Source organism: Danio aesculapii, chromosome 13 (assembly GCF_903798145.1).
Source record: "Danio aesculapii chromosome 13, fDanAes4.1, whole genome shotgun sequence".
Classification (NCBI taxonomy): domain Eukaryota; kingdom Metazoa; phylum Chordata; class Actinopteri; order Cypriniformes; family Danionidae; genus Danio; species Danio aesculapii.
The window spans coordinates 4,854,755-4,869,644 of NC_079447.1; the positions used below are offsets into that span (position 1 = coordinate 4,854,755).

At 34.0% G+C, this 14,890-nt stretch overlaps 1 protein-coding gene across 1 annotated transcript in view; it reads left to right on the forward strand.

The window, feature by feature from the left end:
• Positions 1 to 14,890, forward strand: part of itga9 (integrin, alpha 9) — a 234,721-nt gene that overhangs the window by 38,755 nt on the left and 181,076 nt on the right. The window contains exon 5 of the mRNA XM_056470391.1: positions 7,413 to 7,480. Within this exon, the coding sequence (XP_056326366.1) occupies positions 7,413 to 7,480 (68 nt within the window). The remainder of the gene's footprint in view (positions 1 to 7,412; positions 7,481 to 14,890) is intronic.

Consider the following 14,890-nt stretch of genomic DNA (forward strand, 5'->3'; position numbering starts at 1 on the left):
TAGTTGTCATTTTTTAGATGGCATTTATATTTAGTTGAACTTCGATTTACCGGCGAAGTTCGACTCACCGGCCATTTTATTAGGTACACCTTACTAGTACTGGGAAAAAATCCCCCACACCATTACACCACCCCAGCCTGAATTGTTGATACAAAGCAGGATGGATCCATGCTTTCATGTGGTTGATGCCAAATTCTGACCCTACCAACAAAATGTTGCAGCGGAAATCAAGACTCATCAGACCAGGCAACGTTTTTCTAATCTTCTATTGTCCAGTTTTGGTGAGCCTGTGTGAATTGTAGCCTCAGTTTACTGTTCTTAGCTGACAGGAGTGGCACCCTGTTAGTCTTCTGCTGCTGTAGCCCATCTGCCTCAAGGTTGGACGTGTTATGCGTTCAGAGATGCTCTTCTGCAGACCTCGTTACTGTTGCCTTTCTATCAGCTGGAACCAGTCTGGCCATTCTCCTCTGACCTCTGGTATCAACAAGGCATTTGCGCCCACAGAACTGCCGCTCACTGGATATTTCCTCTTTTTCAGGCCATTCTCTGTAAACCCTAGAGATGGTTGTGCATGAAAATCCCAGTAGATCAGCAGTTTCTGAAATACTCAGACCAGCCCGTCTGGCACCAACAACCATTCACTTTAGAGTCACTTAAATCACCTTTCTTCCTCATTCTGATGCTCGGTTTGAACTGCAGCAAATCGTCTTGACCATGTCTACATGCCTAAATGCATTGAGTTGCTGCCATGTGATTGGCTGATTAGAAATTAGCATTTACAAGCAGCTGGACAGGTGTACCTAATAAAGTGTTAATATTGTAGTTATAATTAGTTGGCAATAACAACAATGCTTTCTTACACATATCAGTGAAATATAGTTCATTCACTTTCAATGCATAGTAGTGCAATAATAAAGCTGGTAATAAAAAAATACGTTTAATTAATTTAAATAAATCAATAAAAGGAAAAACATATAATAAATAATAGTTATAGTTAATGTTAAAGTAAAAATTGCTTTCTATGGTATAAAATATTATGTCTTACCATGATTACGATGCAATAAAGCTCATTGATGGTATTTTCCTGTGATTCTGCAATGCATGCATGTGTTAGTGGTAATAATCGTATTACATTTACTAATACTTAGAATTGGTCGCTTGAACAAACCTCTAACCCTATGTTTTACCATAATTTCACCACACTTCAATTAATGAATAGGCTATTTCTCCATGCGGTCAGAGTCTCTTCCTTGAGGCGTCGTAATGGACTCAAATGAAGTGAACCAAATGAAGTGAACCGTGTGAAGTAGATTGAAACTGATCCTGGTAATTCACTCCACACACCAGCTGAAATTGTGCTTCAGTTACGATATGGTCAATGTACAGTTAAAGTCAGAAATATTAGCCCTCCTGAATTATTAGCCCCCCTGTATATTTTTTCCTCAATTTCTGTTTAATGGAAAGATGATTTCTTCAACACATTTCTACACATAATAGTTTTAATAACTCTTTTCTAATAACTGATTTATTTTATCTTTGTCATGATGACAGTAAATAATATTTGACTTGATATTTATCAAGATACCAGTATTTAGCTTAAAGTGAGATTTAAAGGCTTAACTAGGTTAATTGGGTTAACTAGGCAGGTTAGGGTAATTAGGCAAGTCATTATAACACTGGTTTGTTCTGTAGACCAGTGGTTCTCAAACTTTAAACCAGTGACCCCCGATGTAAGATCATCAAGAACTCATGACCCCCCACTACAAAAGCATATACAAACAATAAAAATATATATATTTTTAAGCTGTTCACAATATTTTAACTATATTTACTATACATTACAGGGCTCGAAATTAATATTTTAGCTTGATAGCGCTGGTGCTCCTTACTTAATTTAGGCACACCAGCCAAAATTTAGTGGCACCCACCAATTATCGCAGTGTTACTACAAGTTTTATAAACAGATTTATTGCATTTGAAATCAACACTAATCAAAACTAACAAGCAAATATAAAAAATATATAAGCATGCGTGAGGAAAATATGTCTCAATGGAATCCCGTTATCACAAGAAAATACGTTTTTATAACATAATTGAGTGACCAAAAGATATCACGGACAGACCTCTCACCGGCCCTGCACACACTGTTTGACATGAATGACTCTGTTAACGTTAACTGTGCTGTGTTCTCACGGGTGGTGTCTGATATTGCACAGATGCTTTTGACATATACTTTATTATTTGCATACGTTATTTTAATAGCAAAACCGGTCTTTTCATGATGGAAGCCAATGGAAGTCTTTTATCCACTCTTCGAAAAGTGTAGATGGTGGATTAACATTCACAACATGATCGGTAATCAGATGTGCCATTATTTGTAGCTTTAGGTGTTTCTAAGACAAAATCTGTCAGTGTTGTTTTCATTCTCATCTTCAGCGCTTTACATTTTCGCGTTGTAGCTTCTGTCATCTGAAGGCAGAAGCCGTTGACTGAGTGATTGACAGCTGATTTTAACCAATCCATTTGCGTTCAGTTCTAGAGCAGTAGGCCAATAAGAAGAGCGCAAAGGCGGGGCAAGCGTTGCGGGCTTTGTTTACTGCGGCAATGACAACAGTTTTAAACTGTTACTGAGCACTGCGTTTCAAGTACAAAGATGCATTCTGCCTGAATGTGTCCTAAATACTTTATGAATTCATCAGCAATATATTTTAAAAAATCTGAAAATATTAGCTTTCACATGTAATACTGAAAAATATATATTATAATCACTGAAAATTACACAATTTTTAAATCACTCTCGCGACCCCCAGTTTGAGAACCACTGCTGTAGACAATCAAAAACAAATATAGATTAAGGGGGCTAATAATATTGACCTTAAAATAGTTTAAAAAAAATTTAAAACTGCTTTATTGTAGCCGAAATAAAACAAATAAGACTTTCTCCAGAAGAAAAAATATTATAGGAAATACTGTGAAAACTTCCTTGCGCTGTTAAACATCATTTGGGAAATATTTGAAAAAGAAAAAAAAAATCTGACAAATAATTCTGACTTCAACTGTATATTAAATCTAAGACGTTGTGAGGTCATTGCTGATTATAGCAGAAGAAGTTCTGGTCTTCATCACAGTCTTGAAGCCCAGCAAACGCGAGCTACTGTAATGACAGCCATGTCCAGGCCTTGAACCCTTGAACACGTTGGAAAGATGACACTGTTTATTGTGGCCCATGTATTCACGTTGAGTTATGGCGCCCTGAACTTCCTCCAAAGTCTCAGACTGATGTTGTCTGGCATCAAAGTGCTGCACCTCCAGAAATCAGAGAGAAGCAGCAGTTCCAGACTCTGGAGGACAGAAATATGAGCCGTCTGACAGAGAGTTTGGAGAACGCATTCAGAGTTATGCAGATTCAATACTGCAAGTAAACCTCACTCCTCTGACCTCAAAAGGTGGTCTAGCGGCAGCTTCCGGTTCATGCTGAATTCAAAGGAACGTGTTAGGTCTAGAAATAGAAGTTATCACTAGAATTTGTGTGTTTGTGCAGTATTCATGAATGCATATGCATGTATTTGTTTTTTAATTAGTATTTATATTGCATATGAACTTACATTTTGAAAATAATGCCATCTGCATCATTTTAAGACATAATCTTATACATCAGGGGTGCTTAACCCTGTTCCTGGAGATCTATACCTTCCTGCAGATTTCAGCTCCTACCTTCACAAACACACCTGAGCCAATTCATTTGGACCCGAACAGCACTTGATAATTACAGGCAGGTGTCTTTGATATGGGTTGCAACTGAAATCTGAGTTGGTCACCCTTGTTTTATACAGTGGAAAGCAATTATAACTTAATATTTATTTACTATTACTATTAACTGTTATTTATTATATATTTTTCTGTTAATTTATTTCTTTAATTTCTTTCATTTTTATTATCAGCTTTACCTGAATTAAAGTTTTATTTATAATTATTTAAGCTTATTTTAATACAAGTTGTATTTATTTATTTATTGTTAATGATTTTAAAAGCATTCAGCTATTATTGATTTATTGTGTTTTATCATGTAATTAAATATATCTTGTGGTTCTACTTTCAAACTAATTAGTGAAATTTTGGTCACACTTTATTTTAGGTTTCAGTTCTTGCTATTATTAAACCATTAACTATGACTTTTGCCTCTATAATCTCCTAATTTACTGTTTGTCAAGAGTTATTAATTTAGTAGTTGAGTTTAGGTATTGGGTAGAATTAGTGATGTAGAATAAGATCATGCACAATATGTGCTTTATAAGTATTAATAAACAGATAGTATCTTTATAATAGGCAGGTAATAAGTTAATAATGAGAATTATGTTTGATCATCTAATTAAATATATCTTGTGGTTCTACTTTCAAACTAATGAGTGAAATTTTGGTCACACTTTATTTTAGGTTCAATTTTTGCTAATAATAAACGATTGCCAATGATTTTTGCCTCAATAATCTTCTAATCTACTGCTTATTAATAGTTATTAATGCTGTAGTTGTGTTGGGTATTGGGTAGGATTAGTGATGCAAGGCAAAACAAGTTTATTTATATAGCACATTTCATACACAGTGGCAATTTAAAGTGCTTTACATAAACAGGAATAAAAGACACAAGTATAAGAGAAATAAAAACAAATAATAAAACATGGTTAAAAAAATTAATAGGCATAAAAACAGATAAAACGTGTTATAAAAGAATGAAAAAGAAGAGAAAAACATAACAGTGCGATCTGTCGGTCGTAGCACAGTGCTCATTCAGTAAAGGCACAGCTAAACAGATGTAGAATAAGATCATGCAAAATATGTACTTTGTAAGTATTAATAGACAGCCAGTATCTTAATAATAGGCAGGTAATAAGCTAATAGTGAGAATTATGTTTTATCATGTAATTAAATATATCTTGTGGTTATACTTTCAAACTAATTAGTGAAATTTTGGTTACACTTTATTTTAAGGTTCAATTATTGCTATTAATAAACCATTAATGATGAGTTTTGCCTCTATAATCTCCTTATTTACTGCTTATTAATAGTTATTAATGTAGTAGTTGTGTTGGGTATTGGGTAGGATTAGTGATGTAGAATAAGATCTCTCAAAATACGTACTTTATAAGTATTAATAATAACTGAACTCCAACTCTGAAATCTGGACTTTACTAGAACTATGTTAAGCTGCTTTGACACAATCTATATTGTGAAAAGCGCTATATAAATAAACATGAGTTAAATAATAGACAGTATCTTAATAAAGGGCAGGTAATAAGTTACTAGGTAATAGTGAGAATTATGTTTTATCATGTAATTAAATATATCTTGTGGTTCTACTTTCAAACTAATGAGTGAAATTTTGGTCACACTTTATTTTAAGGTTCAATTATTGCTATTAATAAACCATTAACTATGACTTTTGCCTCTATAATCTCCTAATTTACTGTTTATTAATAGTTATTAATGCAGTAGTTGTGTTAGGTATTTGGTAGAACTAGTGATGCAGAATAAAATCATGCAAAATATGTGCTTTGTAAGTATTAATAAACAGCCAGTATCTTAATAATAAGCAGGCAATAAGCTAATAGTGAGAATTATGTTTTATCATGTAATTAAATATATCTTGTGGTTATACTTTCAAACTAATTAGTGAAATTTTGGTCTCACTTTATTTCAATGTTCAATTTTTGCCATTAATAAACCATTACCAATGACTTTTGCCTCAATAATCCTCTAATTTACTGCTTATTAATAGTTATTAATGCTGTAGTTGTGTTAGGTATTGGGTAGGATTAGTGATGTAGAATAAGATCATGCAAAATATGTACTTTATAAGTATTAATAAACAGATAGTATCTTAATAATAGGCAGGTAATAAGCTAATAGTGAGAATTATGTTTGATCATCTAATTAAAATATATCTTGTGGTTATACTTTCAAACTAATTAGTGACATTTTGGTCACTATTAACTCTGACTTTTGCCTCAATAATCTTCTAATTTACTGCTTATTAATGGTTATTAATGCAGTAGTTGTGTTAGGTATTGGGTAGGATTAGTGATGTAGAATAAGATCTCTCAAAATATGTACTTTATAAGTATTAATATTAACTGAACTCCAACTCTGAAATCTGGAGTTTACTAGAACTGTTAAGCTGCTTTGACAATCTATATTGTGAAAAGCGCTATATAAATAAACATGAATAATAAACACCCAGTATCTTAATAATAGGCAGGTAATAAGTTACTAGGTAATAATGAGAATTATGTTTTATCATGTAATTAAATATCAGGTTCAATTCTTGCCATTAATAAACCATTAATGATGACTTTTGCCTCAATAATCTCCTAATTTACTGTTTATTAATAGTTATTAATGTAGTTGGGTTTAGGTATTGGGTAGAACTAGTGATTTAGAATAAGATCATGCAAAATATGTGCTTTATAAGTATTATTAAACAGCCGGTATGTTAATAATAGGCAGGTAATAAGTTACTAAATAATAGTGAGAATTGAAACTTAATCTAAAGTGTTGTTAAATAATGTTTTTTAACATACAATAAAAAATACTTTAAATAAAACAATAATAAATGAAAACCGTTTTAAAAGTGTTGTTGAAACGTCTATCCCAGTGCAGTGCTTTGCACCACAGATTTCCAAGTGCATTACTGCGAACACATCCCCCCCCCTTATTTTTACACACTGAGAAATGAGTCAACTTTATTTCCTGTCAGAATCAAGCACAGAAATGAACTCGCACTGAACCTTGAACGTTCCTTTAACGATGCCAATCGATATCTGTCAATATCACGCTCATGTTTATCGCTCCCCCAATCACGCGTTACACTACTGACAGATGTTATTACGGTATATTAAATTCTCCTCCTCCATCAGCCTCGAGTTTCCTCATCCCAGTAGGATTCCTCCTATTTTACAAGATGTTTTGATTTTTGTTGCGGAAAGAGCGAAGGAGGTCATGAATTCTTGATCAGCGTTTGTTTCCGTGTTCAGCTCCCGACTTATTTAGTTCCTTCCATATCTTTTCCAAACTCCAGTAAGTTGGCACTGGGGGCCTTCAGTGTGTGTGTGTGCATTATGGGGAGATCCAAACCCAATATTATCTGTAACCAGAGACACACACACACTGCAATCCCCCCATTTCTCGAAGCCCTCAAGAGTGTGAGTTTTTTGTTGCTGTTCGTTGGTTCTCAGTCTGTCTGTCGGCCCCCAGATTCCTGTTGGATGGAGCTGGGACTTTGACTAACTCCATATGGAATGTCGGAAGAGCTCCAGTAAATGCTGGCTCAGGCTCACAGCGAAATCATTTGTGGTCTGTTGTTTTTTTTTTTTCCTTTCTCTTTCTCTTTCTCTCTCTCCCCCTACTCACTCTCGCAGACCATAAGAAGACCTATGGGGAAGAACACGGCTCGTGCCAAGCCGGGATCGCAGGCGTTTTCACTGAGGTCAGTAGAAGTACGAGCTTGTTACGCGTTTCCACATGTGTGTGGCGCTCCGGGGTTTTGATTGCATGCGTTAACACAGACATACAGCAGAGGATTGAAATAGCTGATCTCTAGGGTTTTAAAGGAATAGCTCACACATGATTTACTCACCTTCATTTCAATCCTGCATGATGTATTTTGTTTTTAGAATTTGCTTGTTATGACTGGTTATCATGCGCTACTTGATGAACATCTGGATATTTTAAGTGTGCATAGTCCCATCATCTTTAGAACTAATATAACATATTCATTGCATCATCAACATTTTCATTACAGTCAAGCCCGAAATTGTACAAACCTGTGGCAAATACTTTTATTCAACCAGCAGGTTCTTTTCCCATCTCGTTCTGAGCTGGAATGGACCCAGCGACTCTTTGCATGGGAGTCGGTTACTCTAACAATGAGGCTAAAGACCATGGCCCCTAGTGCCTGTCGCTAGAGCACCTTTAGAGTGCAGAGGATTGAGGTTTACCTGCATAGCACTTCACTAGCTGGCCTCTGTTACACTCACTCCAATAAACCTCACTCCCATCCCGGACGAGCCCCCACATGTAAGCCACCAGTTCTATTGCACCCATTCCGCTCAGAGCTGGGATGGAACCGGCGACTCTTCGCATGGGAGCCGGTTGCTCTAACAAGGAGGCAAAAAATCATGGCCTTTAGCATCTGTCGCTAGAACACCTTTTGAGGTCAGAGGAGTGAGGTTTACCTGCACAGCACTTCAGTAGCTGGCTTCTGTTACTCTCACCCCCCTAAACCTCACTCTCATATATCCCATATATATGTATATATAGATATAGATATAGATATATAGTTGAAGTCAGAATTATTAGCCCCCCTTAGAGTCTTTCTTTTTCAAATATTTCACAAATGATGTTTAACAGAGCAAGGACATTTTCACAGTATGTCTCATAATATTTTTTCGAGTGAATATAATATTTATTTCTTTTTATAAAAATAAAATATAAAAAATATTTTTTTTTTTTGAGAAAGTCTTATTTGTTTTTTTGTTTTGGCTAGAATAATATTTTAGATTTTAATATCATATTTTGTGAAAACCATTTTAAGGTCAGAATTATTAGCCCTATTTAATATATATATATATATATATATATATATATATATATATATATATATATATATATATATATATATATGTATATGTATATTTATATATATATATATGTATATTTATATATATATATGTATATTTATATATATATATATATATATATATATATATATATATATATATATATATATATATATATATATATATATTTATATATATATGTATTTATATGTATATGTATTTATATATATATGTATATATATATTTATATATATATATATATATATATATATATATATATATATATATTTATATATATATATATATATATATATATATATATATATATATATATATATATATATATATATATATATATATATGTATATATATATATATATATATATATATATATGTATATATATATATATATATATATATATATATGTATATATATATATATATATATATATATATATATATATATATATATATATATATGTATATATATATATATATATATGTATATATATATATATATATATGTATATATATATATATATATATATGTATATATATATATATATATATATGTATATATATATATATATGTATATATATGTATATATATATATATATATATATATGTATGTATATATATATGTATATATATATATATATATATATATGTATGTATATATATGTATATATATATGTATATGTGTATATATATATATATATATATATATATTTTTTTTTTAATAGTTTCCCAGTACTGGGTTGCAGTTGGAAGGGCATCCGCTGTGTAAAACATATGCTGAATAAGTTGGCGGTTCATTCCGCTGTTGCCACCTCTGATGAATAAAGAGACTAAACAGAAGGAAAATTATTAAATTAATATTTTCAATTAAAGTAAATTCAATTAATAAAAGTCACTGAAACTATAACTGAATCAAAGTAAAACAATAATATATCATTTTAATGTTAACAAATAATACATTACAAGTTTTGGGTATTAAAAAATGGAAAAAATAAACTGCTTTAAATTTTTTACATTTTTCTTTTGTATTATTATTGATTGTCCTTTTTGGAGATTGACAACCCTTGGTCTGCATTTATTGTATAAAATGATGTGACGGATTTCTTTAATCATTTTTTACCTTTGACTTCCTTCAAAAATAAGATTTTGGATTGGTGAGTAAATGATAATAGAATTTCCTTGAGTTGTTGTTGCTATCCGAACTGTCCCTTTAAGAGGAATATTGCACATCCTTTGCCCTGACTCGTGTCCACATCTCTGTTTAACAGATCTCTGCAAGTAATTCAACAGAATTCAAACAGTTGAAGCATGTTTGACTCGTCCGCATGAAGCCTTATGAGTTGTTTGTCCATTTTCCCTTCATTTGACACATTGACCAGTGTTTCAGTGTTTCGTATGAAGTTCAGCCAAGCTGTTAATGTGCAGTCCAGGTTTTTGGAAGCAGCGTTTGGAGCAGATACAAGCACACAGGCGGACAGATGTGATACCTAATAGCTTATCAATATCATCACTTCATCAATCTCTGACCCTTTTGACATTTAGTCATTTAGCAGACAATTTTTTCCAAAGCAACTTACAATTGAGGAGGCATTCAGGGACTCAGCAATAAGAGGCAATACACACAACAAGTGCTGATTATACAAAGAAAACTGTTAGTTCTCAGAGAATTAAGTGCTAGAGTAAGGAGGGGGGAGTTTTTTTTTTTTTCAGAGAGAGGAGTGTTTCTACAGGTGGTTGTCAAGCCCACTCAGCTGTGTGAAGCACATTTTATAAATATGGCCACAGCCATATCACCCTGCAGCCCAAGACCAATTACTCACTGAAGTTTTGCAGGGCTGAGCCTGGTCAGTTCCTGGATGGGAGACCACATGGAAAAACTTGGCTGCTGTTGGAAGTGGTGTTAATGAGGCCAGCAGGGGGCACTCAACCTGTGGTCTGTGTGAGTCCTAATGCCCCAGTATAGTGAAGGGGACACTATATTGTCACCGTCTTTCAGATGAGACGTTAAACCGAGGTCCTGATTTTCTGTGGTCATTAAAAATCCCATGGCACTTCTCGTAAAGAGCAGAGGTGAAATCCCAGTGTTGGCTCTATCACTGTCTCTTCACTCCACCAATAGCTGGTGTGTGGTGAGCGCACTGGCGCCGTTGTCCTGTGGCTGCCGTCACATCATCCAAGTGGATGCTGCACATTGGTGGTGGTGTGGAGAGACCCCTCCATCCCCTCATGATTGTGAAGCGCTTTGGGTGTATGGCCATACACAATAAATGCGCTATATTAATATACATTACATTACATAACATTACATTACATAAATGCACAATGTTATTATTTTATTAAGTTGTCGTGAGACATGAGCCTCCTTCACACATACAGACTTCTCTAGAAATAATGTGTGAGCAGGCCCTTTTTTGTTCAGCCAATTTCCGGAAAGAGAACTTCTAACATTAGCGAAAATTTCCCAGAATGCTCCTCTGTGTGAACGCAGAAGGAAAATTTGCTGGTCAGAGCATATTCATGTTTAGAACGCACTGACGTGAGATGTCGACTCCAGCCAATCAGATCATTCAGATACTTTCACATCCGCCCTGTTTATGAAAATAAAAGCCTTTGAATCAGTTTCCACACTGTAAAAAATAAATTCGTAAAATTTACGGTAAAAAACGGCAGCTGTGGTTACCAGTATTTTACTGTTAGAAATACAGTACAAACCGTAATGGTAATTTCTAATTTTTACTGTAAACTACCGTATTTCATTAATTTATAAAGGTATTATGTCTGTATTTTGAATTACCAACATCTACACATCTTTTGTTACTAAACAGCTACTAAACACCAGTATGGTAACACGCATAATATTAAAGTCATGAAATAAACATTGTTTATCAACATTAGATGTAACATAAATCTCTAATGTACATCACTGATGGGGATACAACTAAAAAGATCCATAGTAATGTCAACAAAAAGCATAACAAGTGATGTGCCATGCAGGGAATTCTGGGAAAGTCAGTTTACGGTTATTCGCCATGTATATTAAGGAAACATACTATTAACCAGGTTACGGATTTTTACTATAGCATTTTTATAGTTGTTTTACCATTGAAATCACAGCTATTATTTACACATGACACATTTAGTTCCTGCGTGTTCGCATAATGTTTCTATGTTCCTTCTTAATGCCAACTTCGGACAAAATGACTGATAAAATGCTTATTATAAACCGCTGTGAGGTTAAGCTCTGTGTTCAGCTGCGTGATCTGCGCTCTGGGGAGCGTTTCCGAAAACCATCATTAGCCAACTAAGGTTGCAAGTTGCGTCGTTACTAACATAGTTCGTTGATTTGGCAAAAGATATTCATTTTCAAAATGAGGTGTACTCAATTATGCTGAGCACTGTATTTGAATTCAAATTTTCTGGATATTTACTGGGTATCACTGTGTGAAAAGGGCTATGGAGTGTCTGAAAGTGTCTGGCACAAATGTGGAAAACTGGTGCAAATGGTGGTTAAAGTGCAGGCCCGCAGCCGGGTGGGGTTCAGGTGGTTCAAAAGACCCACTCCTCACTGACAAAGGTACAGAATTTGTCCCATACATGAGCTCATTTGTCCTATTTTGACTGCTATGTTAACGCTTTCATTTTACAATCTGACGTAAGTCATCATTTGCTACTGAATAGTTTTTAAACAGAGAAAACATTTTACAGCTAACTTTTATTCTAAATTTTGGACCTTTTTTTTAAAAAATGAGCAATAAAAAGATGTAAAGCACCAAAAGCGGACCATATTGAAATTGATTTGAATACTATTTTGCTTATTGTTATCCATGAATTTTCAAGTGTAAATGTTTTACAAAAGCGGCTAGAAAGGTTGTGAAGTTCTACATTATTATTATTATTATTATTATTATTATTATTATTATTATTATTATTATTATTATTCATTCATTCATTCATTCATTTTCTTTTCAGCTTAGTCCCTTTTTTAATTAGGGGTTTCCACAGCAGAATGAACCACCAACTATCCAGCATATGTTTTATGCAGCGGATGCCCTTCCAGCTGCAAGCCATCACTGGGAAACATCCGTTCACACACACATACACTATGTTTTTTTTTTTTTCAAATGGCCAAATTCTGACTGAGGACAGTTGAATGTGCTGGCCACTTTATTATTTGCCGAAGAAATAATGAAAGACTTCAGTTTTTAATTTAAAACTTTTTTCCTATTTTCCTAATGATTTAAGCTGTAATATATATGCATTTTAAAATTAAGTATTTCTTCACATTTCTTTATTATAAATCTTTGGGAAATAAGTTGGCATATACAAAAAGAGTGGCTATGATGACCATGCGACAAGTGAATTCAGCCAAAAATAGTGCTTAAAATGTCACTAAATTGGGCGAATAACTGCAAAAAGGTCCACTTTTTGAGAAAAAAAAGAACCACCCTTTTTACCAGGCTGGCTACGGGCCTGAAGTGTCAGAGAGATGAGAGTGTGTATTCTACAGGTGGTTTGTAAAGCCCACTCACCTAAATGAGGCACATTCAGAATTGCAGAAAGTGTGGTGTCGTGTGGTTTCCAACCAAATATGTCTCTAAACTTAAACTCCCTGGCCTTTCTGATTATTACTGAGATTTATCAGGCTTATTACATGCATTTATCAGACTGTCTATTTAAAGGATGTCTGACTGGCTATTAGAACTAGACTGTTGTTGTCTCCCTCCTTTCAAGTTGACCTCAGATTAGCGTGGCGCATTGACAGAAAGGAATCCAGAAGGTTTGACCCAGAGCAGAATGGCATCTGCATTGGCTGCTTTGTAGTTTGGGTTGTAATGGCACTTTATCATTTGAGCGTCTGAAGTGTCTTCAGGCATCTTAAACAGATGTCTCTGAACCCCTGGACTGAATGCTGGCGGCTCAGCTGGAGGTGCTGCTTTTTTATGTGTTTGGCAGCATTGGCCGAGTCAAATAGCATTTGTGTGGTTTTTAGCAGGCGGCCATTGTGAAATGGAAAATGCAATGAAAAGCGTCCATTTGTGGCTTGATAGAACTCAAAACAACTACGTAAAGAGCCTGTTTCCTCTGTCACTCGAGGGATATTCCATGTGCCCACGATTTTATATTTGTTTCCTCAGAGATAATCGGGAAAAAAGGGGGAATTTTTTTTTTCCTAGCCAAAAGATTCAGAGCTAAACATGTATGCCAATGTGTGTGTTTTTTGGAATTATATATGTTGATAATGACTGATGGCTGATTTATACTTTCGCCTGGCGCCGCATCACGAATCTCCGCTGACTGGCTAAGCACCGTACAAAATGGACGAGGCTTTTATACTTGACGTTTTCGCCATTGAGATATTTTTTTTAAATGACAGGGGGAGGTCAAAAGAAACTGATTGTGAAATCAGACGGATAAACAGAGAAGTAGGAAGTTTCTGGAACTACGTCATATCATTAATATCATTCAAGATTTTTATCGAATTATTTTTATCAATGTTTTAATGATTATATGGGTTTTTATAACCATTCAAGATTTTTTTTTTTATCAAACTTTGCTGCATCACTTGCTTTTGTTCATTTCTCGGACAGTTCTAGCTATTAAAGTTTATTAAGATGTTAATGACAACAGAACTTGTGTTGCTCTACAAATATATCTTTATTATGCCAAGAATAAAAGCTAAAAAGTACACATTTTTAGATTTAGCCCACTCCACAATTCACACATTACTGTCTGGCTAGTTTATGTCCTCCTCTCATATGTTAGAAAGGCAATAATGGTAAAACATTCCTGACCATTATCACCAATAAAGCCTAGAAAAACAGGGCTTCAGTATATTTGTAAACCGATAGCTTCAAATATTCTTTCCAGTTATCAAAGAAATAATTTGTTAATTCATTTTAGTTTGTAACTATTAAATCATTTTAAATTCCAAATTGTAATATACACATCAATGTAAAACCTATGAATGGTGGAAAAACATTTGTGTAATGTGTATTGAAACCACCTGGGTCTCCACTTTCTGGGTCCTCACCTATGTCTCCTCTGTTTTTGGTGTTAACAGTCTTGTCCCTCAAGTCTTTCCAAACTTTTTTCAAAAAGCTTTCTTCCTTTCCCACTGCTGTTGTAATTTCTAGCAATTATTGGTCTCATCTGGTTATCCCTATGATCTTGCATGGAAGGATCATAAAGATGTGTAAGTGTACCTGTTTCAGACAAAATCTCTTCAAAGTAAACTCAAATGAAATGTCGCGCCACGCAA